Source organism: Paroedura picta, chromosome 13 (genome assembly GCF_049243985.1).
Source record: "Paroedura picta isolate Pp20150507F chromosome 13, Ppicta_v3.0, whole genome shotgun sequence".
Classification (NCBI taxonomy): domain Eukaryota; kingdom Metazoa; phylum Chordata; class Lepidosauria; order Squamata; family Gekkonidae; genus Paroedura; species Paroedura picta.
The window spans coordinates 9,091,556-9,118,956 of NC_135381.1; the positions used below are offsets into that span (position 1 = coordinate 9,091,556).

At 46.3% G+C, this 27,401-nt stretch overlaps 1 protein-coding gene across 2 annotated transcripts; it reads right to left on the reverse strand.

Annotated features, from left to right (window-relative positions):
- On the reverse strand, positions 1-26,583 carry PPM1F (protein phosphatase, Mg2+/Mn2+ dependent 1F). 2 transcript variants are annotated; one of them, XM_077307279.1, is made up of 7 exons: positions 26,335-26,583; positions 17,727-17,857; positions 15,688-15,887; positions 12,567-12,755; positions 11,239-11,382; positions 10,140-10,233; positions 1-8,774 (listed from the first exon to the last, which is right to left on the reverse strand). In XM_077307279.1, the coding sequence occupies exons 1-7, from the start codon at positions 26,517-26,519 to the stop codon at positions 8,407-8,409; spliced, it is 1,311 nt and encodes a 436-aa protein (XP_077163394.1). In that variant the 5' UTR covers positions 26,520-26,583; the 3' UTR covers positions 1-8,406. The 2 variants fall into 2 exon arrangements, with proteins under 2 accessions (XP_077163394.1, XP_077163395.1); XM_077307280.1 differs by lacking the exon at positions 26,335-26,583 and adding an exon at positions 26,249-26,282.
- Positions 26,584-27,401: the final 818 nt, after the last annotated feature.

The window sequence follows — 27,401 nt, forward strand, 5'->3', positions numbered from 1 at the left end:
TCTTTTAAAGTCCTTTATTAACACTTCAAAAGTTTCTTAAAGCCAAAGGGCATCTCCACTCCTCACAATACACCAAGACTCGGGGAACACAAGGGGAAAACAATATGCAAAAGAACGGCTCGTGCAATTATTAAACAAAAATAGACTGCAGAATGTTCACAAGCACCTTTAGAGAGATCCAAGTACAGAAAAGGTACAATCTGCATGAAGATTATGATAATTGAACAATGAGGTTACAGTTCATGCACACGCCTTCTGCTGGAGGGGGGGGAATACTGGGAGACAGTTAAAACGACAGCTTATAAAAGCCTGCCTTCCTTTCTGTCTTGTACGTGCGGGCTGTCTTCCCGAATAAATAGGATTACATTTAAATGACAGAGATAAAGAGCCTCCTTAATTTTCAACATAATTGCCTCCGGGGTTCCATTCCAGGTTCGTTAGGCAACAGGGCGTAAGGAGGGAAGGCTGCCAAGGGAAAGTAGCAGTCCGGTCATTAATACTGATAACTTTTTTATCAATAGACGTGGTTACAGCAGTGGAACATTGCGGCTTGCCGTCTGTACTTCGGCAGTTATGTAAGATGCCGAATGCCAGATATGTGATTTTGTGGAGAGTCTGTTACATTATTAATCAGAGCTATCTGATGGTCTCCAGGTTGGCTGAAGCAGGCAAGTGCACTATTGCCCATCTTTTAGACTATATGCAAGTCAGATGCTGGAGGATGCAGAAGGGGATTCCTGAGAATCTGGTTTCAGTTTCTTTTTCTCGAAAGTTTCTAGTCCCCAGCTTATTGCAGCACTGAAGATGGTCAAGAAGGTCGGAAGGGGCGAGGGCATGTCCCTTTTGTATGCTGCACAATTCCCCCCCCACACACCAGCATATTGCGATGTAAAGAAGGTAAAAAGCCGTAATTCAGTCCGAGTTGTGGATTTGGAAGTTCACAACGCAGAAAAACGAAGGGCAAAATTCACGATACGACGGTTTTGAAAATCATCTAGGTGCCCAGTTAGAAATATCGACTTTCTCCTGGCAGCCTATTCATTCCACAGGCCTCTACCGGCCCCTTAAATGCAGGGTGCTTGGTTTGTGGAAGTAGCCTTTCCTCTGCATAGGCTTCCAAAAATTCCCTGCAGAATATCTTGTCCTCCAGGATGCCTGGAGATCTCACTGGGCAATCTAACACTTGAGTCTTTCAGATTACAGAGGGCCGTTCTCCTAGAGCAGGGGTGGACAAACTGTGGCTCTCCAGGTGTCCATGGACTTCAGTTCCCATGAGCCCCTGCCAGCATGCACTAGCAGGGGCTCATGGAAATTGTATTCCATGGAAATCTGGAGAGCCATAGTTTGGCCACCCCTGTCCTAGAGAAAACGGAAGCTTCTAAGGGCACTCTAGTTTACTCAAAGTCCTAGAAAGGCTCTTCATCAAGTTGCCCCCAAATTCTATTGTCCCTAGCAGTGCCTCAACTCTTTAAGAGTTTCCCCAATTGGAGCTGGCAACCCTAGCTTGGCTCCACCTCAATACACAACAAGCATTCCCCCTATACATATTTGGGGCTTGTTTATGGATCCAGCTATCTTCCAGTAGAACCGGAAGGCTGTGAGATTCTAAAATCTAGAAGGGCCTGCTGATTCCCCCCCCCCCCCCAATCAGGCATTCCCATTTGAATAACACACTGAGGGTACTCTGGACACTGGAAAATTAAAGCAACAGGGGGGTGAGTTGGGGTGGGGCAGAACAAAACAGAAAGGAACGGCTTAATGCATTATTAGGTTATGGAAGGGTGACAGCTACGCTGGAAAAAGCTGTGTGGCTGCAGGCCAGTCTACTCCCATCCAGTACAACACCCAGTAGTTAGATTGCTATGTTCTTGTGAGCTTTAATATACATGGAACAAGCACCTTATTGATAGTCTGGATTATCAAGAAAACTATATGTCTTGCCAAAGATATTCCATACATAAGGAAACACAAGCAGCTAATTTCCATGTCTATCGAGTGACAGCCTGTCTTTTAATTAAAAGTAATGCTATTCTGGGAACAGAGTCTTAATTCAACCCCCAGAGCTGCTGCTTCGGATCAGGCAAAAAGGCCCTGTTCACATCCTGCTGGTAAGATTCTCCGAAACATCTGGACAGATACTGTCAGAAACTCGATGCTGGATTAGATAGATTCCCCCAGCAAGGTCCGGAAAGGAACTTCGTTGTTCCCTTGTATTCTATCAGTGGAACAATTCTCTTGGCAGCTACTGCCTCAGCCCTGTAATCCAAGCAGGTTCGATGGATTTAGATGGGTACAAGCCCAGTTTGGGATTACACCAGAAATCCTTCAACTGTAGTTGCTAGGGACTGGATCCGGGTGCAAACAAACCATGCTGCCCACCACAAGTCTGGGGATAAGTTTCTTCACTCATGCTTGTAAATTTCAGAGGCAGAACACAAGTAGCTCGAATCCCAGTTTGAAAGCTGAAAGATGGATGTCCTACGTATAAAGCAGGGGTAATCAACCTGTGGTCCTCCAGATAGATGGACTATAATTCCCATGAGCCCCTGCCAGCTGTAGTCCACGAACATCTGAAGGACCACAGGTTGACTACCCCTGGTATAAAGGGTTCTGAACACATGAAACTGCATTTAAGGAAGGAGATGACAGAGCTTTCCCTCTCTAGCAGATACCATCAGTGGGCATCTGCGGGTAGGATATTTTCCCAAATGTCGGATCATGGAGCACAACGCCCTGTCGTTGGCCTTCCAGAACAGCTGGTACGCCCACTATATGAGACAGGTCACTGAACTCGACGGACCACCGTTCCAATCCAGCCAGGCTCTTCTGATGTTTCTCTGTCTCCCAAATATAACTCCGTGCTTCAAAAGAATGCAGGTACGAATCAGGATGATTATATACCCTGCCATTCACTTCCAGTGTCTAGCAAGCAAAGCATTTGAGGATCCCCAAAAAAGGACCACTTTGGGCTCTCTGTTACTGATGATTTCATTACTCGAGTTTAGTTGTCTTGAGCTACATAATGGGTTCTAATGGAATCAGAGGCTGCACAAGAGCAAGCCCGGATTCACACAGGGAGAACTTTTCTTTTGCAAGTTCTTTAGGGCTTTTAGCACACAGACGCTAATAGCTTCCCGAGCTCTTAAGAAGAAAGGGAGGGAGGGAGGGAGGGAGGGAGAGCAACACATCTTCCCACTCTTGTTTCACTAAGTGTGGCTTATTAAAGTCATTGCCGTGATTAGTACTGTTCCAGCTGCCAAATATGCAGATGTTCATCTTATCACAAGTCACCTGCGTGCAGCTGAAAGCCAGCCACGGCCCAGGATACTGACTGACAGGCTGCGGGTGTGCAGTAGTATCTGCATGTACACGAGCAGTTACCCCGGCCTGAGTGCACATCCCAGGGCATGCGCACTCATCCAGTGGCAACCAAGATACTGTTTGGCTCTCACTCTCTGACAGCAACACTGTCATTTCGGAGGGCCTACGCCTCAGCAGCCAAGCCCATACTGGTGCCCAAAGGCCCAGATCCGCACCGTTTCAAGTTAAAGGGCTCCCAAGTAGCAGCGTTGGGAAATGCTTTTACTTGCCCAAGACCCTGGAGAGGTGCTCCCACTAGATGATGACGGGTTATGTATGGACTGATGGTCTCACAGGGCATAAAACAGCATTTACGTTCATGTATGTTCATTAAATTGAACATTCCTCATTGAATTTCCTTTTCAGCAAGAAGAGATGGTTCTTATATGCCGCTTTGCTCTCCCAGAAAGAGTCTCAAAGCAGCTTACAACCGCTTTCCCTTTCCTCTCCCCACAACAGACACCCAGCAAGGCAGGTGAGGCTAAGAGAGCTCTGACAGGACTGCTTTGTGAGAACAGCACTATCAGAGCTATGACTAGCCCAAGTCAGTCAGCTGGCTGCATGTGGAGGAGCAGGGAACCAAACCCCTCCCAATTCTAGCTATTCCTTGTGAAAGCCAGCTTGGTGTAGTGGTTGGAAATGCAGACTTCTAATCTGATGAGTCCGGTTTGATTTCCCACTTCTCCCCCACATGCAACCAGCTGGCTGACCTTGGGCTTGCCACAGCACTGATGAAGCTGTTCTCATCAAGCAGTGATACCAGGGCTCTCTCAGCCTCACCCACCTCAAAGGCTGTCTGCTGTAGGGAGAGGAAAGGGAAGGGGACTGTAAGCCACTTTGATACTTCTTCTGGTAGAGAAAAGCAGCACAGAAGAACCAACACTTCTGTCATGGGGAGAGGAAAGGGAAAGCGAATGTAAGCCGCTTGGCGACTCCTTCGGCTAGAGAAAAGCGGCATGTAAGAACCAACACTTCTTCAGATTCGAAGCTGCCATTCTTAACCGCTGCACCAAGCTGGCTCTTGGCTTCTCCCTTCTTCCAGCACTTCACATTTAACAGCAACAAACGGTTATTTGTAGAACAGCCTCCAAGCTGGTCCCCTTAAAAACAAAACAATTCCAAGCAATAATCCTCAAATGCTTTTCCATCCTACCCTCTCAGCTCCCATCATCACTATTAGAGGGTGGACTTACTTAACTCCCCCCTCCCCTCCCCGGTTCTAAAAATGGTCCTGCACATTTCTCTTGCGCTCTGAAAGGCAGCGCTGCAGAATGCTGCTGCGTTGTCAAACAGATTAAGGGGCCATGACAGGAAGGCTTTTCCCCTCAAAGAGCCCTCCTTGTTTACATCAGCATGCTGTCCATTTATCCTTTATGATCCGGCGGGGACAGGCCTGGAGTATTTCGCTTGCTAATACTGTCTTTACAGAAATACAGGGGGGAGGGGGGAGATACGCAAGTGGCTAGGCCTGGAACCAGGCATATGCAAACAAGTGTTTCTGCCTCAATTCAGTGGCAAGGCAGAGTGCCTCTCCGGGTTTTTTTCCAGCACCTTCCCCAGATTATGTCGTAGCAACAACAGGTTGGATCCGGACTAAATTTCCTAGCAGCGGAATGGAACTTCCCCGTCTTCCCCCTCCTGATGGAGCCCAGTGGTGGCCAATAGCGCTGCTGCTGCTGCAGGACAGAATGACCAGGAAGGGGTCTGCAGCAGGAAGGGCAACAGGTAGGAATCGTAGTATTTAGGCTGGATTTTAGTCTGATGGAAACTGAGGGTCGGAAGTGCCACCAAGTCACTGCTGCCTTGAGACGACCCAGTAGAGCAGGGGTAGTCAAACTGCAGCCCTCCAGATGTCCATGGACTACAATTCCCATGAGCCCCTGCCAGAAAACACCTGGGAGGGAAGAAGCTCCCCAGGGCGTTCTTCACAGGGTTTTCTACACAGAGGCCACGCCTCAAGCAATCGCCAAAAACAAAAGCTGCCAACAAGACATGGTCTTTTGTTTTGCCTTCACTGATTTACAGACTGGTAAGAGCTAGAATGGAGACTGTGGTTGCAAGATTAAGTGCCTGCCTAATCAGTAGAGTTGTCAGGCTCCAGGTGGTGGCTGGACATCTCCTGGGATTACAACTGAACTCCAGGCATGAACTCCAGTTCATCTGGAGAAAATGGCACTTTGGAAGGCAGACTGTCTGGCATTATACCCTGCTGAAGTCCCTCCCCGATCCCCACCCTCCTCAGACTCCAAACCAGAAATCTCCCCGTATTTTCCTATTCAGCTCTAGCAACCCTACTGATCAGGGGGAAAGGGAAATTTGAGCAGGGCTATACCTGCTTCAAAAACTACTGTGGAAACCTCAAGTCTCCTTATTGGTACTCTTGCCTCCCACTCCAGGAACTATTTAGGCAAGAATATTTTCCCAAAATTTATTTTCAGACACCAATTATTCACTCTCCCCACCTGACCAAGGAAGAGGCCACGAGACACTGTCCGAGACCCCTGTGAATGGGTCATTCGACCCCCAAAGGGGTCCCGGCCCCCAGGTTGAGAACCACTGATCTACTGGATCCTGAATCCAGCTCAACATGGGACAGCAGAAGACTCGCTGGTTTAAACCAGGGTCTGTTCGAAACATGCAGGAAGCAGGGGGTAGGAGCTCAGTTCTGAGCACAAAAGATGCGTGCGTGAAAATGAGGAGAGGAACATGTTATCGCGTTGCCCCCGCAACATCCATGGGGGTGTTCCTGGTAAGAGAGATAAGCAGAGGCATTTTGCCCTTGCTTTCCTTAGTGTAGCAACCACGAACTTAATTGGTGGTCACTAATCCAAGCACTTATTGTGGCTTTTCCTGCTAAAGAGGAGACACCTGGGTTGAAACCGAGGGTCTGCTACCGGCTCATGTAGTTTTAGAATCCGAATCTGGAAGCGGGACAGCGGATCACAAAGACACTTCAAAAAACTGTACGTGCCATGTCTGTTCCAAAAGACTGAGAGTAGAAATAATAGCAACAATAATACAATAATAACACATGCTCCCCACACAATATTGTAGAAAAAAGCAGCCCTTTCCATTCTTGTCAGAATGGCATGTGGCACTTGAGAATAGCCTGTTTTTTGTAAAACAAACAAACAAACAAACAAACAAACAAACAAACAAACAGCAAAACCAAGAAAAAATAACCTTCTGTGTACATCTAAATCCTAATTTAAGTTAAACATTCTGCAAAATACCATGTTTGTTTTATAAATCTCCAAACATAAAATGCTGCAACTATAAAAAACATTTAAAAATTAATCAAATATTTAATTTTATACATAGTCCACCATGAGATGACAAGAAAAGAAAGTTGCACTTACCTGTAACTACTGTTCATCGAGTATCTTCTGAGTAGGCACACACAGGGACTATGCATGAGCAAGCTGGCCATCGGATGGGTCTTTACAGCTAAAAGCCTCCAGGGAGCGTTCCACACTGAAATCGGAAGCTTGTTCCCACCCAGGGATCACATGTCCTTATGCAATAGTGCCTCATTACTCTTAGTATCGCTACTGCCTCCAAAGCCAGATCATGCAGCAGGGCAGGAGGGAGGATATGTGTCCCTGCACAGAAGATATGTGATGAACAATAATTACAGTTAAGTTCAGCTACTGACAAAACCCACTTGTCAAAGGTAAGACTCCCAAGCTGCAACAAAGGGAGCCAGCCTTTCCCTAAAATTAATAGGAGCTAGCAACAATCCTACTCAGTAGGATGACTTTTGGGATCCCAAAATTTGACCACCCCCTTCAGTGGCAAAAGAAGAACCTGGGGAGGGCTGTTGCACAGGCATACATGCTCCCAGGGCAGGAACAAGCTTCTGGCTTCAGTGTGCAGTGTCCCCAGATGCTTTTAGCTGTAAAGTCCTATCTGATGGCACACTTGCTCATGCACAGTCCCCATGTGTGCCTGGAAAAAGATTGATGATGAACAAAGGTTTCCATCCCTCCCACCTAAGTGGATAAGAGAAGCCAATACTAAAAGTCTCAAAAGCAGTGACTCATTACTTGGCAGACTTGAGAACGAATAAATGAGACCTGTGTAGGAATTTCATTTGGTGAACCAGCTGCAACCCTCTATATTGCCATTACCACCGTGACACTAGTGATATTTACAGACAACTGCATGTCCGTATAGGAATTTCCCATGCCTTTGGTTTGGCGTTTTACAGTGAAATCCTATGGAGACTTACTCCACTAGCCACCAATGGGTTTAGACTACAGTAATGACATGGGATTTCACTATGAGTGATTTGTTCCTGAGATTTGAATTTAAATCTCTTTTCTCTTGAGCTTCACAAACATGTAATTCACGGTCTTTCTTTGGTAAGCAATGAAGCAACGGGCGCGTGCTTTGGTTCATGTCATAGGCTCAAGCATAAGAGCCCACTCTCCAACACTTTAACACTGAATCCATATGCAGGAATTAGCAAGTCTTTGGCGATGGCAATGGTAGCTTATTCACAGACATAATAACATCATAATGCAGTCCTCTTTAAGTGCTATTCCCAAGCATTCATCTATAGCTTATATACTCTTCACCACCTCCTGAGACACTGGAGCCAAGCTTGGAGCTATGACCAGGGTCATAAAAGCACAGACCTATTAAGGCTCTTCTTGAGGTCCAGCTCCCATTGTCTTGAGCTGTGCCACTTCAGACCACAGGTGGAGCGCTCACATGGTGGAGGGCTCCCCCGTACAGAAGTTTCCCTGTACAGAGAAAAGTAGCACACTGGGGAGAAAGATAAGCTGGAATCCTTTCCCCAGATGTTAGCGTTCTATGGGGGCGGGGATAGGAAAAGATGCGTGGAGAACAGGCAGGTGAGCCTGTATCAGCACTGAAGCCACACAAGCCAAAAGCAGGTTGCCCATCTAGGTGGTGAAAATCTAGACACTTCAGCCAGGCCATTTTGTCCACCACTCAATTGTCATTGTTGCTGGTGGCCAAGGGTCTGTTTTACTTGCACACGTTGGGATGTTGCACCTCGAGTGGATTTGGTCATCCTTTCTAGCCTGTCATTTCAGAGCTGAAAAAGTTAAAGGGCGCGTCTGCTGCACAATCCTCAGTAGAGCAGCTTTTGGGGTCTCTGAGGCAGTCGGCCAAGACACGCTGGGGCTCCCTCAAAAACACCACCAGGACCGTGATGTTGTCACTGGAGCCGCTCTCTTTGGCTGCGGCCACCAGCCTCTCGGCAGCCTTGAGGCCGTCCCCTTGGCTTCGGGTTAAGTGCTCCAGAACAAGGTCCACCACCTCAAAGGGTCTGATGGCATCAAAGAACCCGTCACAGGCCAGAAGCACATAATCTTCGGCACCCGTCAACTCAAACGATGCACCATCTGCACAGCCAGAGATATAAGGTTTCTGGAGCAAGTCACCTACGAGATGGACGAGGGAGAAGAGATGTCAAAATTGACACACGATATTGTTTTCTGATCACTCAGAAGGCGAATTTGGGTGACAGAGTTAATGCTGAATGCATTAGAAGGACACTTACAACGTCACCAGTGGAATCTCACTGGGAACTGGTATAGAAATAGAAATAAATGGGATGTTTTAAGGGGAAGAACTGTGGGGAGGGAGAAAAAGAGTTCAGCATCCTTTGCTCATTATCCTTTCTACAGAACAGGCAATCAAGTCCAGTGGCACCTTTAAGACCAACAAAGTTTTATTCAAGGTATAGTCTTTTGTGTGCACACATACTTCTTTAGAACGGAGATATTGTAGTGTTGGGAACATGTCTTGTTTCATTGTATCTGAAGAAGCGTGCATGCACACCAAACTTTGTTGGTCTTAAAGGTACCACCAGATTCACATTTTCTTCTGTTGCTTCAGAGTGACTAACGTAGCTTGAGACAGACTGACCCAGGATCACCCAGTGAGCTTCATGGCTGAGTGAAGATATGATCCTGATTCTCCCTGGTCCTAACTGGACATTCTAGATCAGAAGTGGCCAAACCATGGCTCTCCAGATGTCCATGCACTACAAATGCACTACAATGAGCAGCCCTCGGGGCTCATGTTAATTGTAGTCTATGGGCATCTGGAGGGCCACAGTTGTCCCCATCCCATCCCGCTCTACATCACTGCATCACACTGGTTCTCATTACAGGTGTACTGAAATGAAGCAGTAGCCATCAGCACTGATTCAGGAAATGAACACACACCTGGGCCAGTCAAGGATGCAGTAGGATTAGAGATGCTTCAGGGAAGGTACCCAAAAAAGCTGTTTTCTTCCACTCGTACTGTCAGGCGTGCGCTGCTATGGCAATGTGCCGCACATAGCCATTACTGATGCAGGAGCAATAACGGCAGCAGCTGAGTCCAAGGTTAGCAAATGCTGCCACCTCTGTTAATAATAAAAATACACGGCTTTCTGCAGATTCCGGAAAGATGTGCAAACCTTCTCCTATTCATTCCCGACTTCTGCAAAAGCCAGCTGACGTCAGACAACAATTTGGAAGTTGTCTGTGGTGTAATCCGACACAGTTACCTCCGAAAATCCACAGAAATCAGTGGGCTTTGACAGGAGTAACTCTGCATAAGAGTCCACTTTTTTAAAGTTTTGAATTGTCCAGGGCTGAAAGTACACTTTTGCCATGGTTTATTTGCTACAAAGTGCTAAGTGGCAAAATATATGGCGATGGAAACATGAGCGCGCGCACACGCCCCAGAATCACACTGCGACGTTCCGTCACAGGGTCATTCTGCGACAGGCTGAGTGGCTTTGGGATCTTGCTTACCGATCGCTCTGGAAACAGCCAGGGTCCCATTGACACGCCAACAGTCCATATAGGTTACGCAACCCCCTAAAGCTTCAATCCGCTGTCGCTCATCCTACAATCGATCAATAAAAATCCTGTCAACCCTCTACTGTGGAGAGCAAAAGAAACCAGGAAGAAGCGAAGTGCCTGAGCCTCCAAATGCTAAGCAGATAGTACTCCAAATCCCACTCAGATCTACTCCCAGGGGATGTAATTCTCTCTAGCTTTTCCCACAGGGCTATTGTGAGGAAAAAATAACAGGATCCTGTACGCTGTTCCAAATTCTTCTGGAAGACAGGCGGGATAATCATCTACCCCAGGCTTTCTCAACCAGGGATTCGTGAAAGCCAGGTTCACAACATAAATAAAACATCCATCGATAAAAAAACATTTAAAACATCCCAACATACAATACCCCAATATATATATAAAAAACAAGTTGGTGGATTAATACAAAAGCTTGTCCCAACCTCATATGTAGCTGAACCAGTATGGGCTGGGCAGTTGGATATAAAAAAACAAACTCAAAAGCTCAGGGTGGATCAATCAGTGGGTCCGGTCAGTCTACTACCTAAGCCCGGAACCAGGGGAGGGGGGGGGGACCTGATCTCACTCCCTGGTCCTCATTCTTTAAGTAACTAGAGAACAATTATTTACTTACATTATTTTACTGTATACCCCACTTTTATTTCAAATGGAGACCCCAAGTGGCTTTCAACATTTGCCCACTTGTCCATTTTATCCTCACAACCTCTGTGTGAGGTTACGTTAGCCTAGGAGCGTGACCGGTCCAATGGGGTCACCTAACAATGAGGTTCTATTAATAACTTTTAAATACATCTCTCTACTATAGCTTTCAAGCGCTCACTTTTTATATTTAATAATGATCTGCACCCCCTATTTCCACCACTTTCTTCTTAAGTCCCACCACTTTCCAAGGTGTAGCTACACTCAGTTAAGAAATGACTTCAGAATCGTGTTCCCACATGCATGGAGAAAAGATATCTTCAGACAAATAAGCATCAAAATCCATTCAAACAAAGGCGTAGCGGCTGACAGACCGAGGAGTCGCAGTTACCTCTCTCTCTGGCTTATGAGGCTCCATCAGAGTTATGGCTTTCCCCTGCTGCACCAGCATGACTTGAGAATCCCCCAGCCAAGCGATGTGCAGCTTGTTCCCCACAATCAAGGCAGCCACACCGGTGCTCCCACTACGCAGCTTCTGCAGAGCAGAAAGGGGAGAATATGATCGAAAGAGTGCCTGAATGTGTGAAATGCAATTGGAGAGGGGAAATCAGTGCAACCTGGTGGCATGAGCTCCCAGGAGTGCTGAGGGCCCTGACAGAGCTGTGACAGTTCCACAGGGCCTGTAAAATAGAGCTTTTCCTCCAGGTCTTCAGTTGAGGCCACGGCAAGTGAGATCTTGGGCCCCCTCCCCGGGCTAAGCTGGGACATTGGGGTACTCCTCATAACCCCAAGGTGGGGTGCTGTCAGGTTGGGAAGGAGGATTTTTATTACCACCTGGGTATGTTGAATTTAATTACATTGGGGGTTTTAATGTGGTTTTATTGGGGGACAATGTTGTTACCCGACACGTGCTGCTTGTGGGAGTGGCAGGCTAGAAATTCATCAAATAATAAATAAAATAAATAAGTTATTGCTAGGTACGAAGCCTGGTAGCATCTCAGAGGACAATGTGGGGGACGAGCTTTTGAGAGTTTGTATATGAAAAAAAAGGGATCCAAACAGCAACCCATTAATTTCACAACTGCTCAATTTATCTCCACCCAGGGCAAAAGACATGTGGATGAGATACACCCAAGGTTTTGGATTGTTCCCCTATATAGTCAAAGAGGGCTGTTTAGCTGCAAGCTGATGCTTTAATTGCTTCTTGCATTCTCTTGTTCAAGGAAGAGTCACAAAATCAATTGAAATCGCTGACTCAAACTGGTCTTTATTCTTCCTTGAAAGTATTGGTATAACCAGAGCAATTATCTCATCTGAGAAACGAAGGAGATCGATTGTAGCAGTGAAAACCCAGATTCAGGGAATAGTTTTTTTCCTAATTCTAGGCTGGCTGAACTGAAGAAGAGAGAAAAGACCTTTTCAACAGTCTAGCTAGAGACAGCTGGCTACTTTTCTGGAAAGGTCCAGGTATAGATCTACACCGGCCTGCATTGAAATGTTCATTTCCTCAGATCTGCAGACAGTGGTACATAAGATAATGTGTATTCCATGAACCAATAAAATATTTATATGGGATATTCAGCAAAATAATAGAAGCTCCGCCGTTACGAAAGATTAATTGTCTGGGGATGCACTTATACCACTCTCCATCTTCCCCCTCGCCACCCAGCATGCAAATGATTATTCAAAGCTTTTGTTCGCTGGCTTCGAATCACTCACCTCCCTTCGGGCTTTAGAAAGGAACATTTCGTCTGTTTTCTGGAAAGAATCTTTCAAGGCCTCTGCCGGGTTTTTCACCATCTCCTTGTGATGGGCGATGTTGAAGTGCAAATGGGCTGCCGCGTAGTTAGCGGCGTCGATGCCACCGTGACCGTCAAACACAGCAAAGTACGCTCTCTCCACGCCATCCTTTTGGCAGGACATGTCAAGAGACGAGAGAGACTCCTTGAATGGGTGAAGAGGCTCCGAGCTTTCTAGTTTGCTGCCATCTCTGCTGACTGGCAGTGGGTCTCCAGCAGAGACTGGACTTTTATCTATTTACTAGCAAGAAAGCCCATTGCAACCAGGAATGCAATGGGCGCTAGGACCCAGGGGACACCAGGAGGTGCTTTTTTTTTCTGCTGCGTGGAGCTGTGAAAGGCTCCTACAGGGTTTTTTTTTTCTGCTGCTTGGAGCTGGGAAAGGCTCCTGCAGGGTTTTTTTTCTGCTGCTTGGATCCGCGAAAGGCTCCTACAGGGTTTTTTTTTCTGCTGCGTGGAGCTGGGAAAGGCTCCTACAGGGTTTTTTTTTTCTGCTGCGTGGAGCTGGGAAAGGCTCCTACAGGGTTTTTTTTTTCTGCTGCGTGGAGCTGGGAAAGGCTCCTACAGGGTTTTTTTTTTCTGCTGCGTGGAGCTGGGAAAGGCTCCTACAGGGTTTTTTTTTTCTGCTGCGTGGAGCTGGGAAAGGCTCCTACAGGGTTTTTTTTTTCTGCTGCGTGGAGCTGGGAAAGGCTCCTACAGGGTTTTTTTTTCTGCTGCGTGGAGCTGGGAAAGGCTCCTACAGGGTTTTTTTTTTCTGCTGCGTGGAGCTGGGAAAGGCTCTTACAGGGGTTTTTTTTTCTGCTGCTTGGAGCTGGGAAAGGCTCCTACAGGGTTTTTTTTTTCTGCTGCGTGGAGCTGGGAAAGGCTCCTACAGGGTTTTTTTTTTCTGCTGCGTGGAGCTGGGAAAGGCTCCTACAGGGTTTTTCTTTTCTGCTGCGTGGAGCTGGGAAAGGCTCCGACAGGGTTTTTTTTTTCTGCTGCCTCTCGTGGGCGTGCCGGCTTGGAGCTCCTACAGGGGTTTTTTTTTCTGCTGCTTGGATCTGCGAAAGGCTCCTACAGAGTTAATTTTTTTCTGCTGCCTCTCGTCGGCGCGCCGGCTTGGAGCTCCTACAGGGGTTTTTTTTTCTGCTGCTTGGAGCTGGGAAAGGCTCCTTCAGGGTTTTTTTTTCTGCTGCTTGGATCTGCGAAAGGCTCCTACAGGGTTTTTTTTTCTGCTGCCTCTCGTCGGCGCGCCGGCTTGGAGCTCCTACAGGGGTTTTTTTTTCTGCTGCCTCTCGTCGCGCTAGCGGCGAAAGGCTCCTCCGGGGGTGTTTCTTTTTTCTCTGCAGCTTCTCGGCGGCTGGAGTCTTGTGTTGTGTTTGCGGCGGGGGCTTCCTTGGGGCGGCAGAAGGCTTCCCTTCCCTTCCCCCCCCCACCCATCCCCCCCCCGAGGCTCTCTGGAGCCTTCTGCCGCCGGCGGCAGCGGGCTCACAGCGTCGTAGACGCTGTGAGCCCGCTGCGGCCGGCGGCAGAAGGCTTCCCTTCCCCCCCCCCACCCATCCACCCCCCCCACCCATCCACCCCCCCCCCGAGGCTCTCTGGAGCCTTCTCTCGGCCGGCGGAGCGGGCTCGCAGCGTCCACAACGCTGCGAGGCCGCTCCGCCGGCCGAGAGAAGGCTTCCCGGCCCACCCCCCAGCCGAGGCTCTCACCAGGCGGGCCGCCATTTTCCGAGCGAGTGAAGCAGGCAATGGGGAGCCGCGCTTCGCGCGGCTCCCCATTGTCTGCTTGGGGCGGGATTGACACTCGGAGGGGCCAATCAGGAGCCGCTTCGCGGCTCCTGATTGGCCCCCCCCCGAGTTTTTATCCCGGACCGGTCCCGCCCTAACTCCTCCCCACTACCCCTTACTCCTTTATACAGTCCGTGGCGCCCGTGGCGCCACGGGCTGTTTACAGATTTTATTTCTATACCGCCCTTCCTTATGGCTCAGGGTGGTTTATATACAACATGGGGGGATACATGGAACAAATTAATATAGAACATAAACAAATACAACAACAACAGTAATCTAACACAGTTTCAGTGATCTTAAACAATATAACAGGAACAGGAACTTAGCTAAGGCCCTTAAAGAGGACAGACTGGTTCAGGCCATGGAGAGGATTGTTTGAGGGGGGGACCTGTGGTTGGTCTCAGGCAAATGCCTGGTGGAGGAGCTCCCTTTTGCAGGCCCTGCGGAATTTTGGGAGTTCGGACAGGGCCCTGATCTCTTCCGGGGTGCTCGTTCCACCAGGTGGGAGCCAGGACAGAAAAAGCTCTGGCCCTCATTGAGGACTGATGTGCTTCTTTGGGGCCAGGGATCACTAGCCAGTTGGCAGTGGCAGAGCGTAATGCTCTATTGACGGTCTCTTAGGTACACTGGGCCCAGACCACCTGAAAATAGAATTTCCCAGCTGTCTACCAAAGATCCTTTACTTGCCAGAGGTTGGTTTTTCTGCACACATTACATGAACTCTGGCTCTGCGCTACGGTACTTTATGAGCATATGAAGCTGCCTTTTATTGAGTCAACCACCGTTAGCTCTGACTGGCTGCTGGTCTCCAAGTTTATAGCAATCTGAAGGTCAAGAAGATTTCCAGGGTATAAGCTTGTGAGACGAAAGTCGGAAGGGAGCTTTGACCCTGGAAATCTTGTACCCTGGAAATCTTGCCAGTCTTCAAGGTTCTGCTGGACTCAAATCTTACCCTTCTGATACAGACCAGCATGGCTATCCACCTGAAAACAGAGTTACAGGCAGAGACGTTTGCTAACATCTGTAAATGGAGATGCTGGGGACTTAATCAGTGCCATAAAGATTCCCTTCCAGTTTTACTGAAAGAAATACAAAGAAGGTGGGACTATAAATAAATCAGAAGCTGCAAAATGGCTAATGAAAGAGGAAATGCATCGCAGTTGCAATTTGCTGATTGACTCTCTTAACCAGGGGGCTGTCTGGAGTATTTTTTGGAGGCAGTGGCATCTGTCAGTACCTGTTCCCACCTGAGAAATAAAAAGAATCCTCACCGTCATGCCAAAGAGCTGATTAAATTCCGGAAGTGAAACGTGCCTGTCCTCCATCTTCCGGCGGGAATTGCGTGTTGCGTGGATAGAGATCTGGAGGTAGCGTTCAAGAGGCTTCAGGGGTGGTAGCTGTTTCTGCCATTTGCTACAAACATCCCAGAGCTTGTTAAAGAAGCAGTGCTGCAATGGACCTCCTTCGAGCACTATAGCACACACACACAAAAAATGAAGCAAGCATGAAGGTAATTGTAGTTTGCTCCCCCTACACACTCACATACTCCCCACTACCGGAAGCCTTCCTCATTTGTTTTTTTGCCTAAGGTGGTATCATATTTTATTATTATAAGCGCTGCATCAAGGCACTAATATATTGTTATATTGATTTTGATATTGTTTTTGATAGTGTTCTATGTGAATGTTCAAAAATGTTTTATGTAAACTGCCCAGAGCCGTAGGGAAGGGCAGTATAAAAATATAAATATAAATAAATAAAAATAAATAATAACCATTACTGCAGATTTAAACAGAGAAATGACCCAGGAATGCAAAATTTTATTATTAAGCAGGGTAAATTATGGCCACTGATAGGCAAAAGGGATGGATGGGGAATTTCCAGGATAGGAAAAGGAACGACCAGGACCTGTTTCTGTGCTCTTAACCAGGATAAAGTTACATAGAATTGTGCCAAAGATGGTTTTAATAGCCACATGTTTGTCACTCTAAACTACTGCACATGATCCATGGAATTTAATGCATTAAAGTGCATTATGCAGAATGCCATTTCTTATTGATTTGAAACACCTCCGTTTAAAAAAAAAGAAAACATGTTGCAATCATTTATTGATAAGATTTTAGACAGCTTGCTCATCTCTCCCCAAAAGTGACTGAAGGCAGCTCACATAATGCCTATAACAGCATAAGTAAAATCAGTAAAAAGAAACTAGTCATAAACATGAGCCAAAACACTACCAAGAAATTATGATGATATTAAGAACGGACATGGCTTCCTGACTAACCAAGGCCTCCTAGCATGGCTATTTAATGGCCCTTTTTGTCTCTGGGTTATTCAAAACTTTTCCACAGCTCTGGGGATATGCTGCGTTTTCTACAACAAAGAAGACGGTTTAGTGCATAGCAAGAAAATGCAATGAACTCTTGACTATTTCTGAATACCCAGAATTCAACTCATCATCGTATGCTAGGCTCAATGGACCAGTTGTCCAACTCTCAGTGTTATTACATAACAGTGACGTGCTTTTCATCTGCCCCAGCAGATGGAGCCAACATTACTTCCCTTTGTTCTGAGGGAGAAGTAGTCGCAAAGAAAACTTCAGCACAAGGATGTTATTTCTAGCATCTGCTAAAACAATGAAATTCCTTACCTTTGTTATTGGTTCACTATTATATACATAGAATCAGACAAGCAAAAAGGGAGTTTAAACATGAAATTTCAAAGGCAAGTGAGAGGAAGGAAGGAAGGAAGGAAGGAAGGAAGGAAGGAAGGAAGGAAGGAAGGAAGGAAGGAAGGAAGGAAGGAAGGAAGGAAGGAAGGAAGGAAGGAAGGAAGGAAGGAGGAGGGAGGGAGGGAGGGAGGGAGGGAGGGAGGGAAAGCAGCATTTCTAAATCTGCAACTTGCAGCAACAGCTTAAACCAGGAGTCCCCAACCTTTTTGAGCCTGTGGGCCCCTTTGGAATACTGACATGGCATGGTGGGTGCAGCCACAAAATGTTGGCCACAAAATGGAAATGGAGCCAGCCAGCCACAAAATGATTGTCAAAGCTGAACTTCAATAGCGCAGTAGAGATTCTTGTGTTGTGGAGGCCGCTGCTGCGAAAGCCACATTAAAAACAAACAAACTGCACAGCCAATCAAATTTCAAATGGTAAATCAGAAGCATTGTGGGACAAAATCCCTACCTGGCCCCACCCGCTTCCTGAAAACACTTGGTGGGCACCAGAAAAGGTGTCAGGAAGCACCATAACGCTGTGTGGGTCCAGAGTTCATACACTGCAAGCTTTCCAGCGTAAGGGAAGCATACTCACAGGAAAAAGTACCAGGGTCTCCAGTTTCCTCTCCTTCCACGTGCTGCTTTTTAAAATCATGAAGATCCGTCAGCAGCAGATCACTGATTGCTGCGTGAATCAAAGATGCCATAAGAAGAGGTGGTGCATCCCTGATAAGAAAAGGAAAAATCATGCTAAAAGAGGGCTGCTTGAGGAAGAGAGGACAAGACAGTTGCTGGATTCTGAAAGCTGGCTTCAGCTTTACAGCAAGGTCTGAAATGTCTATGGAATGACTGTTTTCCAGGCAGTGTCAGGAGAAAATGCTTGAGCTTTTAAAAGAATTCATTTAATTGCAAAACATAAAGGAAACATAAACTTACCAAACAGCACAATAATACCGTTCATATAAGTAAACACATTGCTTGACTGTGTCGGACGATGGGTGATCCTTAAATCTTAATATCTAGCTACTGTCAACTTTCATAACATCTCCCAAGTTTATTTATTTATTTTATTTATATACCGCCCTCCCTGAAAGCTCAGGGTGGTTTATATGAAACAACAAAATGGTACAGGTAACATCATTCTGGTAACAGTAAAGGGATAACAATAAGAACATTAACATAAGTTCAGCATGGCAAATGTATTAGACACCTGAGAAATGCTGAACAAATTTTAACAAAGGGAAACCCTTCCAGGGCTTCACGAAACCCTGGTTGAGAAAGTCTGATGTAGACAATATAACAACCAGTAGCTACACGGCACATTAGATTCTGTACACAGAGACCTGTAGTGAGACAAGCCTCCCATTAGAATCCTGTGAAAACTTTAGATGCAGGGCCAATCCAAATCTTTCTCAAGAATCGTGCGTTCTACGGGGCCAAAAATATGCAAGACAAGAGCACTGAAAACCTGGCCTTTACAGATGGATGATATAGTGCATCCATTGTTGGTACAGCCCCGGCTTGGAGTTATATATACCACTACTACTATCCAATGCACAAGTTCTTTCGTCGTATCTGTGGTTTTCAAGCTGAGCTGTGCTCCGGGATCCCTGGAGAGCCAGTTTGGTGTAGTGGTTAGGAGTGCGGACTTCTAATCTGGCGAGCCGGGTTTGATTCCCAGCTCTTCCTCCACATGCAACCAGCTGGGTGACCTTGGGTTCGCCACAGCACTGATAAAGCTGTTCTGACTGAGCAGTAATATCAGGGCTCTCTCAGACTCACCTCCCTCACAGGGTGTCTGTTGTGGGCAGAGGAAAGGGAAGGTGAATGTAAGGCGCTTTGAACTCCTTTGGGTAGAGAAAAGCGGCATATAAAAACCAACTGTTCTTCTTCTTCAGTAATATCAGGGCTCTCTCTGCCTCACCTCCCTCACAGAGTGTCTGTTGTGGGGAAAGGAAAGGGAAGGTGAATATAAGCCGCTTTGAGCCTCCTTTGGGTAGGTCTCACACACACATCCTGTCCAATTTTTACTGACCCTCCCTGCTCGTTGAAAGGAGGTTATTCCAAGTTCCTAGCTACATTCAAACATTTCCTGTCATTCTCTCTGACCAAAAGCAATTCTGCATCAGAACTGTGGTAGCAAGACAGCATCCGCCTTTCTCTTAGAATTTCCTTCAACACAGTCTTGGTATGAGTAATGCTTGGCTTCCTTGCACAAAAAGTGAAGCAGAAACAACATGAATGACAACAACAAAAGTTCCCGGAGTCTTTCCATATGATTCTGTTTTTGAAAGCTCATTTTTATTCTTCATAGGTCACTTGGAATTGCTGCAAGCCAGCAGAAGAAACAGGATATTCTGACAAGTACTGCTGGTATGGACTTCCTGCGGGAGGAACAGCCCCATCGGAGTTCATTGTATACTCCTGAAGGCGGATAATACATATCATAGCCCTGGAAAAGGGAGTGTGTAGAGTTTGAGGAACTACATCAAAGGAGTGACAGAGTGTCGTTTCACTGTTGTTTCAGAATATCAGCAAACGTTCCAGTACAGAGAGAGGATATTAAGCAACAGGAATTTGGAATTTACACACCCAGGCCAAATTATACCATGGAGATCTAAGAATGAACCCCCCAGTGTGTTTTCTGCCACCGATTCTGATTCAGTTTTTAATACTGAAACAACTGAGAAGGGGATCTGAAAACCATCGTTAAGTATTTAAAAGGCTGCCATGTAGAGGGTGAAGCAGAGTTGTTCTCTCTTGCCCCAGAAGGACGGACCAGAACCAGTGGGATGAAATTAATTTAAAAGAAATTTTGTCTAAACATCCGGAAGAAGTTCCTGACAGTTAGAGCGGTTTCTCAGTGGAACAGGCTTGCTCAGGAGGTGGTGGGTTCTCCATCTTTGGAAATTTTTAGGCAGAGGCTGGATAGCCATCTGATGGAGAGGCTGATTCTGTGAAGGTTCAAGGGGGTGGCAGGTGACAGTGGATGAGCGATAGGGTTGGGAGTCTCCTGCATAGTGCAGGGGATTGGTCAAGATGACCCAGGGGGTCCCTTTCCACTCTATGATTCTATACTGGGGAAAGGGTGGTTTAACTCTTTCCCTCCTCAATATTGCCCATCATTGGCCATTTTGGGAGAGGTGGGTGGGTCAACATGACCCACCCTGGTTGAGAAAACCTGTGCTAGATTGGTATAAGAAGAAAAATGAACTCATTTTAACAAGCCACCATCCAGTGATTCTTTGCTTACTCTCTTTTGCATTGCTTTGCATACCTATTTGGGGCAAGTGGGAATTTTATCTGGAGTAGATGAAATATTATTATGATGTTTTTAAGAAATACATCGTACCAGTTGGGTTGTGCCTTTTAATTTTCTTTTTGGTTTTGGCTTTCTAAACTGCCTCAAGCTGAGAGGAAGGCGAGAACAGATTTTTAAATATCTAAATGTAGAACCATGCTGGAGTTATTTTCCAGAGATCATACATACATCCTGGCACAGCTGTGACAAAAGTACACTTACAGTGTTCCAGTTAAATTATGTTCATTTAAGATGGCTGGCAGATATTCATTACATTAGGCGGTAATAATCATGGAGGCGTTCAAAAGAAGCCACGCGTCCACTAATTAGTATGATTAATGCCTGGCCAGAGGATGTATTTTAAGCACGGCTTGACAATCCTGCACTGGCAATCTCATGAGCACTCTTACTTCAGAATAAAAGTACATGGAGAAGCACTCTTCAGCATACAAAGGCAACACTGACTTTATTTATTTGTTTGTTTGTTGTATTTATATACCGCCCTCCCGAGGCTCAGGACGGTTTACATAAAATGCAGAAAACAGTACATGGAACTCAGCTTTTCACAATAACAACAACATTAAACTATAACAGGCAACAGAGTATAACAATGCAAATAGGTCCAGAGCAGAATACATGGGTGGATCTCTGGGAGGGAGGAGGGGCCCTGTAGATGTTTCTGGATTACCTGGTCTCAACCAAATTCCTGGCGGAAGAGCTCCCTTTTGTGGGCCCTGCGGAACTGTTTAAGCTCCGTCAGGGCCCTGATCTCCTCCCGGGAGCTCATTCTACCAGGTGGGGGCCAGAACAGAAAAGGCTCTGGCCCTGGTTGAGGCCAGGAGGGCTTCTTTAGGGCCAGGGATCATTAGCCGGTTGGTTTAAGTTTGTTTTAGCTTACAGAACAATTGATTGTATGAACCGGTTTTGATTAGGCAAGAAGTTTCAAATCCATCCAAGCACAGTTTGGCCAAACTCACAGACTTGGTAAATAGTGGGCCTGCTGAAGAATTCCAAGATCACTGGTGTGATTATATGGAGTACATAACGAAGCAGTTTGGTGATTTGTATTAGGTCAATCAAGGTTTTCTACTAGGCTTGTATCCCTGCTCGTTTTCTAAAAAGCTGGGCAGGCTCATACCCTGCAGAGGGATCGAAACCACAGAAACTCTGCCTTACTGCATATAGTTTCCATGTTCCCTCTATTCCCCACATCAGCCACAATGGTGTGCCCTTATAAGGAACTAGTTCGTTCATTCATTCATTCATTCATTCATATACCACTCTCCCCTGAGGCTCAAGGTGGTTTACATCCAATTTTAACTGTAACATACTGACGACCCCGTAGGATAGACATGTCGGTGGTGGTTCTCATGGGAGGGGGGGGCGCTCAGGGGCCAATGGAAAGTGATTGAATTCAGGTCAACCTCAACCAAAAGCCTGGCGGAAGAGCTCCCTTGTGCAGGCCCTGCGGAACTATTTAAGCTCTCCTATTTACTTTATAAGCCAATGGCGACAGGCATCCACTCGCATTCCTTTCATACTTTAAAAAAGCCATTTAGACCTGATAAGTGTACTGGAGGGCTTGGATTAAAGTAACTAATATGAAAATACACAATGGAAAGGATGCTTTATGTGGCAAAGTAATACGAAAAGGTCAAATTCCATCTACATTTTAGGTGCCTGGGATTTTTTTAGCCTCAATCATGGGTATGATCATGCTTTTACAAGGTCTATCCAACACAGCTACACCTCTGAAATCATGCTGGTTCAAGAGAGAGAGAAAAAATATAACATGGGTGCTATATAATAATGGAAGGGTCCCTAATATCCTCTCAAATTCTCTTGGAAATGGAAACGAAAGCACAGACCTTGTGCCCTTCTTCCACACCACCGCACAAAGAGACCTGAATGCAGCATTCTGCTTGCTACCCCCACCCCCTGCATTCCCCACAGAAATGAAATATTATGCAGCTGATTAAGGGAGTGCATGCCTGCCTCAGCGGAAACATGCCTCATTTCCTCCCTCTCTTCACTTCATTGATCTCAGGCTGCTCTGACAGCACAAACCTGGTCTTTCACTTAGCCCAGTTCTGAGGGCCTGTGTTAGATTCCAAGTAGCTGACAATGAGCATTATTTTAAACAGCACATGAAACACGGCTGATACACTCGAAGATAAGACCGGCTCATGCTCTGCCTATACATGTCACTTTGTTTAACAGGCATCAATGCTTACCCCCCTCCCCCAAGTCATGATTTCATCAGAACAAAGCACAAGTATTTGAATCAAATGGATTTACAAAAGTACTACAACTAGACTGCAACAGTTACTAACAATACTTATTGTAGGGTAACATAGGTTGCCTCTCTTAAACTAAAATCTAATAGCCAAGAAGAACAATGGAAAATATTTTCAATTATTTAATTTGAAAGTGTACCGCCCAGAGTCGTATCGAAGGGCAGTATAAAAATCTAAATAAATAAATAATTTGCAGGGTTTTAATGCAGGCATATTTGTGAAGGATGAAAGAAAGCATGGGTATCTATTCATTTTCTTTGCTTCTGCATATTTTATTTATGTAGATTATTTGGTTTGATGCTTCTCTGTAAAATATGCTCAAAGTGCCTTATAATAATATCCAACACATCAAAACGTTTAAGGATCATTAAAATAGTCAGTATTAATACCATGATAAAAATAGGAAAAAATCTCAGCAAGGCAGCAAAACTGCAGCCAGCCGTTAACTGCAGCCAGGGTCGTCAATACCCACATTATATTAGCTGTTTCATACTCCACAGAAATCCTGCTGAAGAAATGGCATATTAAACTACAAACTGAATTATGCTTATCTAGAAATTAAACTGAATTGATTAGATTTAAAGGAAAAGGTATCCCCTGTGCAAGCACCGAGTCATGTCTGACCCTTGGGGTGACGCCCTCCAGCGTTTTCATGGCAGACTCAATACGGGACCAGCAAGCCAGCCATTACCCTTTGCATGTATTAATAGAGGAGGAAACAGAAATGGTTAACGATGGAACCTTTGAATCTAATGATTCAAAGGCAACATCCAAATCCGGTTTAGACAATGGATGGCACAGGCTGCACCAGACGACTTACTAATGTTAGGTATGCTTGCCAACTGCCTGGGGAAAAAATGAACACTCATAAGAGGCTTTATACGATGTTATTTACCAGGTGACGTTAATTTCACAGCACAAAAAGCATCATATGCCTTTTCCCATACATTAAGTGGACTCTGTCAAAAGGACAGGACATTTCCCTCTAAATTGTTTGCATAAATTCAGATATAATAAAGATTTATTTATTTATTTATTGTATTTCCCTGAAGCTCAGGGCGGTTCACATGGAACATAAACAGTATATGGAATGAAGAGTAACGGTTTGAACAGGTCCGTGGTTCAGATCGGGGGTATGGATTCCCGGGAGGGCGGTTCAGTGGCCCTGTAGACGTTGTTGATTCCGGTCGGCCTCAACCCAATGCTTAGCGGAAGAGCTCCCTTTTGCAGGCCCTGCGGAACTGTTTTAGTTTTGAAGAAAATGACACCTTACTGTGCAGAAAATATGGCTCACAGCATTCCCTTCCTGTGCAAAGGCAAACACCCTCTTCCAAGATGATACCTACCACCTGCGATTTTAATACTATAATACTATTTTATATAAGTAAAATCTATTATTTATTAATTAGTGAGATACCTTTTCGGTCTTGCCTTTGGCTAGCTGATCAGTTCATACTTCCATGATTATCAACTCCCAGATCGAGCATGATTTATGATTTATTCACACTATGTGTGATACAAGAACAAAGCTTAAAGTACAGTGGATGAAGATAGGAGAAAAATGGAAGAGCCCGTCCTTCTCTCACCTTGCCATTTTCTCTCTTTCATTCTCCTTCTCCTTCTCCTTCCTTCCCAATGGGGACCCAGAGTGGCTTACACCCTTCTCTTCAGTTTTCACAACCTTGGTAAGGCTCAAAGACTGCAACAGGCCCAAGGTTGGTCAACAAACTTCCTTGGCAGAGTGACACAAGTTTCCTAGATCTTAGTCCAACACAGTGGCTCATTTGATACTGTCATTCCTTGATAGCCAAGAAGAGTTTAAACAGATTTCTCATGCCAAAGAATTGTACTTCCCAGTGTTTCATGCTTGGATTTGTTTTTATTATCACATTAAGACTTTATGCAACTGCACAGATATATCTGTCAACATATTTTAAGCAACACAATGAATTAAAAGTACCCCCCCCAAAAAAGTCTAAGAAGCAATTAGTTCAGCGTTTTAGCCATCTGCTGGCAACAGAAATGAACAAGGTAGTTATGTAAACGCCCAGATACAACTACTGCAAATTATTTGATTCAAAAAAAGACAAACAACCTGAAAGAAGAAGCAGGGTTAAGACAGCAGCCAAGAACAGACAAGAGATTCTGGATCATGTTAATATAATTAATGAGATACGGGTTGATACACTTTCACATTTAAAAGTCAATTAAAAAAAACCCAGAAATACAGATGTGGCGTGGGCGAACATTAGTGCAATTGGCCAGAGATGTGTAAGAGCTTGACAACTAAAAACACTAGCCATAATTTGGTAAGACTTGATCTATTATCTGGGTGCTTGTAATTTAATCTGAACATTCACAGTCAAGAACTGTCAGTCATCTTTCCCTTCACCGGGATAGCATGCCCTTTCCACCCAGCTGTAGAGGTTCTGTACAGAAAACCCTGAACAGGCTTTACGTCTTCCACATGAAGGCCTGCAGGCCCAAGCCAAGGTCTTCTGAACAAAAACAATATGCACTTCATGATTATCACATCTACATTTGTCCTCAACAGGTGTTTCCTATTTACTTTGCTCATCAAAAGAGTCATCTGCAGGTTCCAACCAGCAACTGGCCAAAATCAATAGCTGCCAGTAAATATGCCTTTTTCACTTTGGGCCAAAGTCTTTGGCTCCCACCTTCTGGAACAGCCAGCCTGAAGAAGACATAAGGGCTCCCACTCAACTGGCTTTCTACAAACTATGCAAAACTGAATGATTATTCAAGAAGACTTCTACACGGGCAATAGAGTTGCATTGCACCAAATGATCCCATGCCCAGATGATGCCCCCCCCCAAAAAAAAACACCCATATCCCTGGCCAGAATAATATTAGTAGTTGTATAGTTTCAATGTCGGTTCAAGTGGCTAGCCGTGTTGGTCTGAAGCAGCAAAACAAATTTAGAGTTCAGAGCACCTTTAAGGCCAAGGAAGTTGTATTCAAGGTACGAGCTTTCATGTGCACACAAAAGCTCATACCTTGAATACAACTTCCTTGGCCTTAAAGGTGCCCTGAACTCTTAAACAGTTGCAATGCGCTTGTGCACCTGGATTTTCAACTTCTCACGGTCCCTGAAAGTGCATGACCATGCACACGAAAGCTCATACCTTGAATACAACCTTGTTGCCCTTAAAGTTGCCCTGAACTCTATAAACAGTTGCAATGTGTTTGTGCACCCGGATTTTCGACTTCTCACAGGTCCTGAAAGTGCATGACCGTGCACACGAAAGCTCACACCTTGAATACAACCTTGTTGCCCTTAAAGGTGTCCTAAACTCTTAAACAGTAATTGTGCACCTGGACTGTCAACGTCTCACGGGCCCTGAAAGTGCATGACCCAACCGTGGGCGTGGGCGCGCGCGCGCGCGCGCGCAGGATCCCCCCCCCCCTCCGCGCGCACGCCTCCCAACGCCACGCGCCCTCGGCCCAGCCCACGCCGCGCGCGCCTCTGCCCGGGAAGCCGCCGCCTTCTCAATGCACCTCGGCGGGAGCCACGCTGCAGGCCGCAGCCGCCTCAGTCGTCCCCGCTTTCCCTTCCCCGCCCTCCGCTCGCCCTACCTACGTACCTGCCGGCCAGGAAGCCGCGGGCCAGCTCCGCCATCTCCGCGGGCGCCTCGGCTTGGCTGAGGGCGCCCCCGCGTCCCGGAGGACTCCACGGCAAGGCGGCCTCGGCGCCCAGCGGCCTCGGGAAATCCCGCAGGAGGCAGCCCAGGAAAGCCCGCGCCGCCGCCGCCAAGTCCGGGCACGCCATGGCCGCTCCCGCCGCTCCGCCTGGCTGCCCGTGGCGCTTGTGGCGGAGTCGTCCCGCCTCCCTCCTTCTCCTCCTCACGCCGCCCCCCCCTCCAACCGCCGCCCCGGAGGGAAGCCGCCCCGCCTAGAAACGGTTCCTGGGGGGAGGGGGCGGGAGTTACCTCAGCCCTGAGGCGATGGCCTTATCATCATCATTTTTCTGAATAAAACGCACACGGGGAGCGGGAAGGACCTTGGTGTGGGGTTTTTAGCACGTTTGCGGCGTGTATAAGTCCTCCTCTGGAAACCAGTGTGACCAGCAATACGTTTCTCAAGATTTGGGAAGCCTGAGTTGGGTTCCCCAGCTGGGCTGTGGTGGATCGCAGTTTTGGCTGAAAGTCTTGGGATATTGAAGAGCGGGATGTTTCCCTGGGGCAGTGGTTCTCAACCTTCCTAATGCCATGACCGTTCCTCATGTTGCGGTGATCCCCAAGCATAAAATTAACACAAGTGTTCTTTCTTAGAAATTAAGCCAAAACTGACCAATGATGTGAAGATCCATTGTTCATGACTGTATATAAATTGTAGTCCAGTAGCACCTTTAAGACCAACAAAGATTTATTCAAGGTGTGAGCTTTCGAGTGCAAGCACTCTTTGTCAGACTAAGAACCAACCATCAGTATATAAATTGGGTTTTTTCCTGGGTTTCTCAGTTCAGTTCTTCCGATCTCACTCTTTTCTGCTGCTCCAGACAGACGAACGCTCATCTCAATCTACCCTGCAAGACTGTTGTGTAGATGGCGCCCCCCCTGCCAAGCTACTTGCCCTTCCATGACCCCTGTGAAAGGATCATTCGACCCCCAAAGGGGTCCTGACCCCCAGGTTGAAAACCACTGCCCTAGGG

Bases quoted from the DNA above. Each gene is read 5' to 3' on its own strand.
- PPM1F (XM_077307279.1), bottom strand. From the start codon at position 26,519: ATGGCGTGCCCGGACTTGGCGGCGGCGGCGCGGGCTTTCCTGGGCTGC. The intron at 15,888-17,726 runs GTGAGTATGCTT...TGTGTGCTATAG, and splicing joins AGACCCTGGTACTTTTTCCT to TGCTCGAAGGAGGTCCATTG. The intron at 8,775-10,139 runs GTAAGCAAGATC...TCCATCTCGTAG, and splicing joins GGCTGTTTCCAGAGCGATCG to GTGACTTGCTCCAGAAACCT.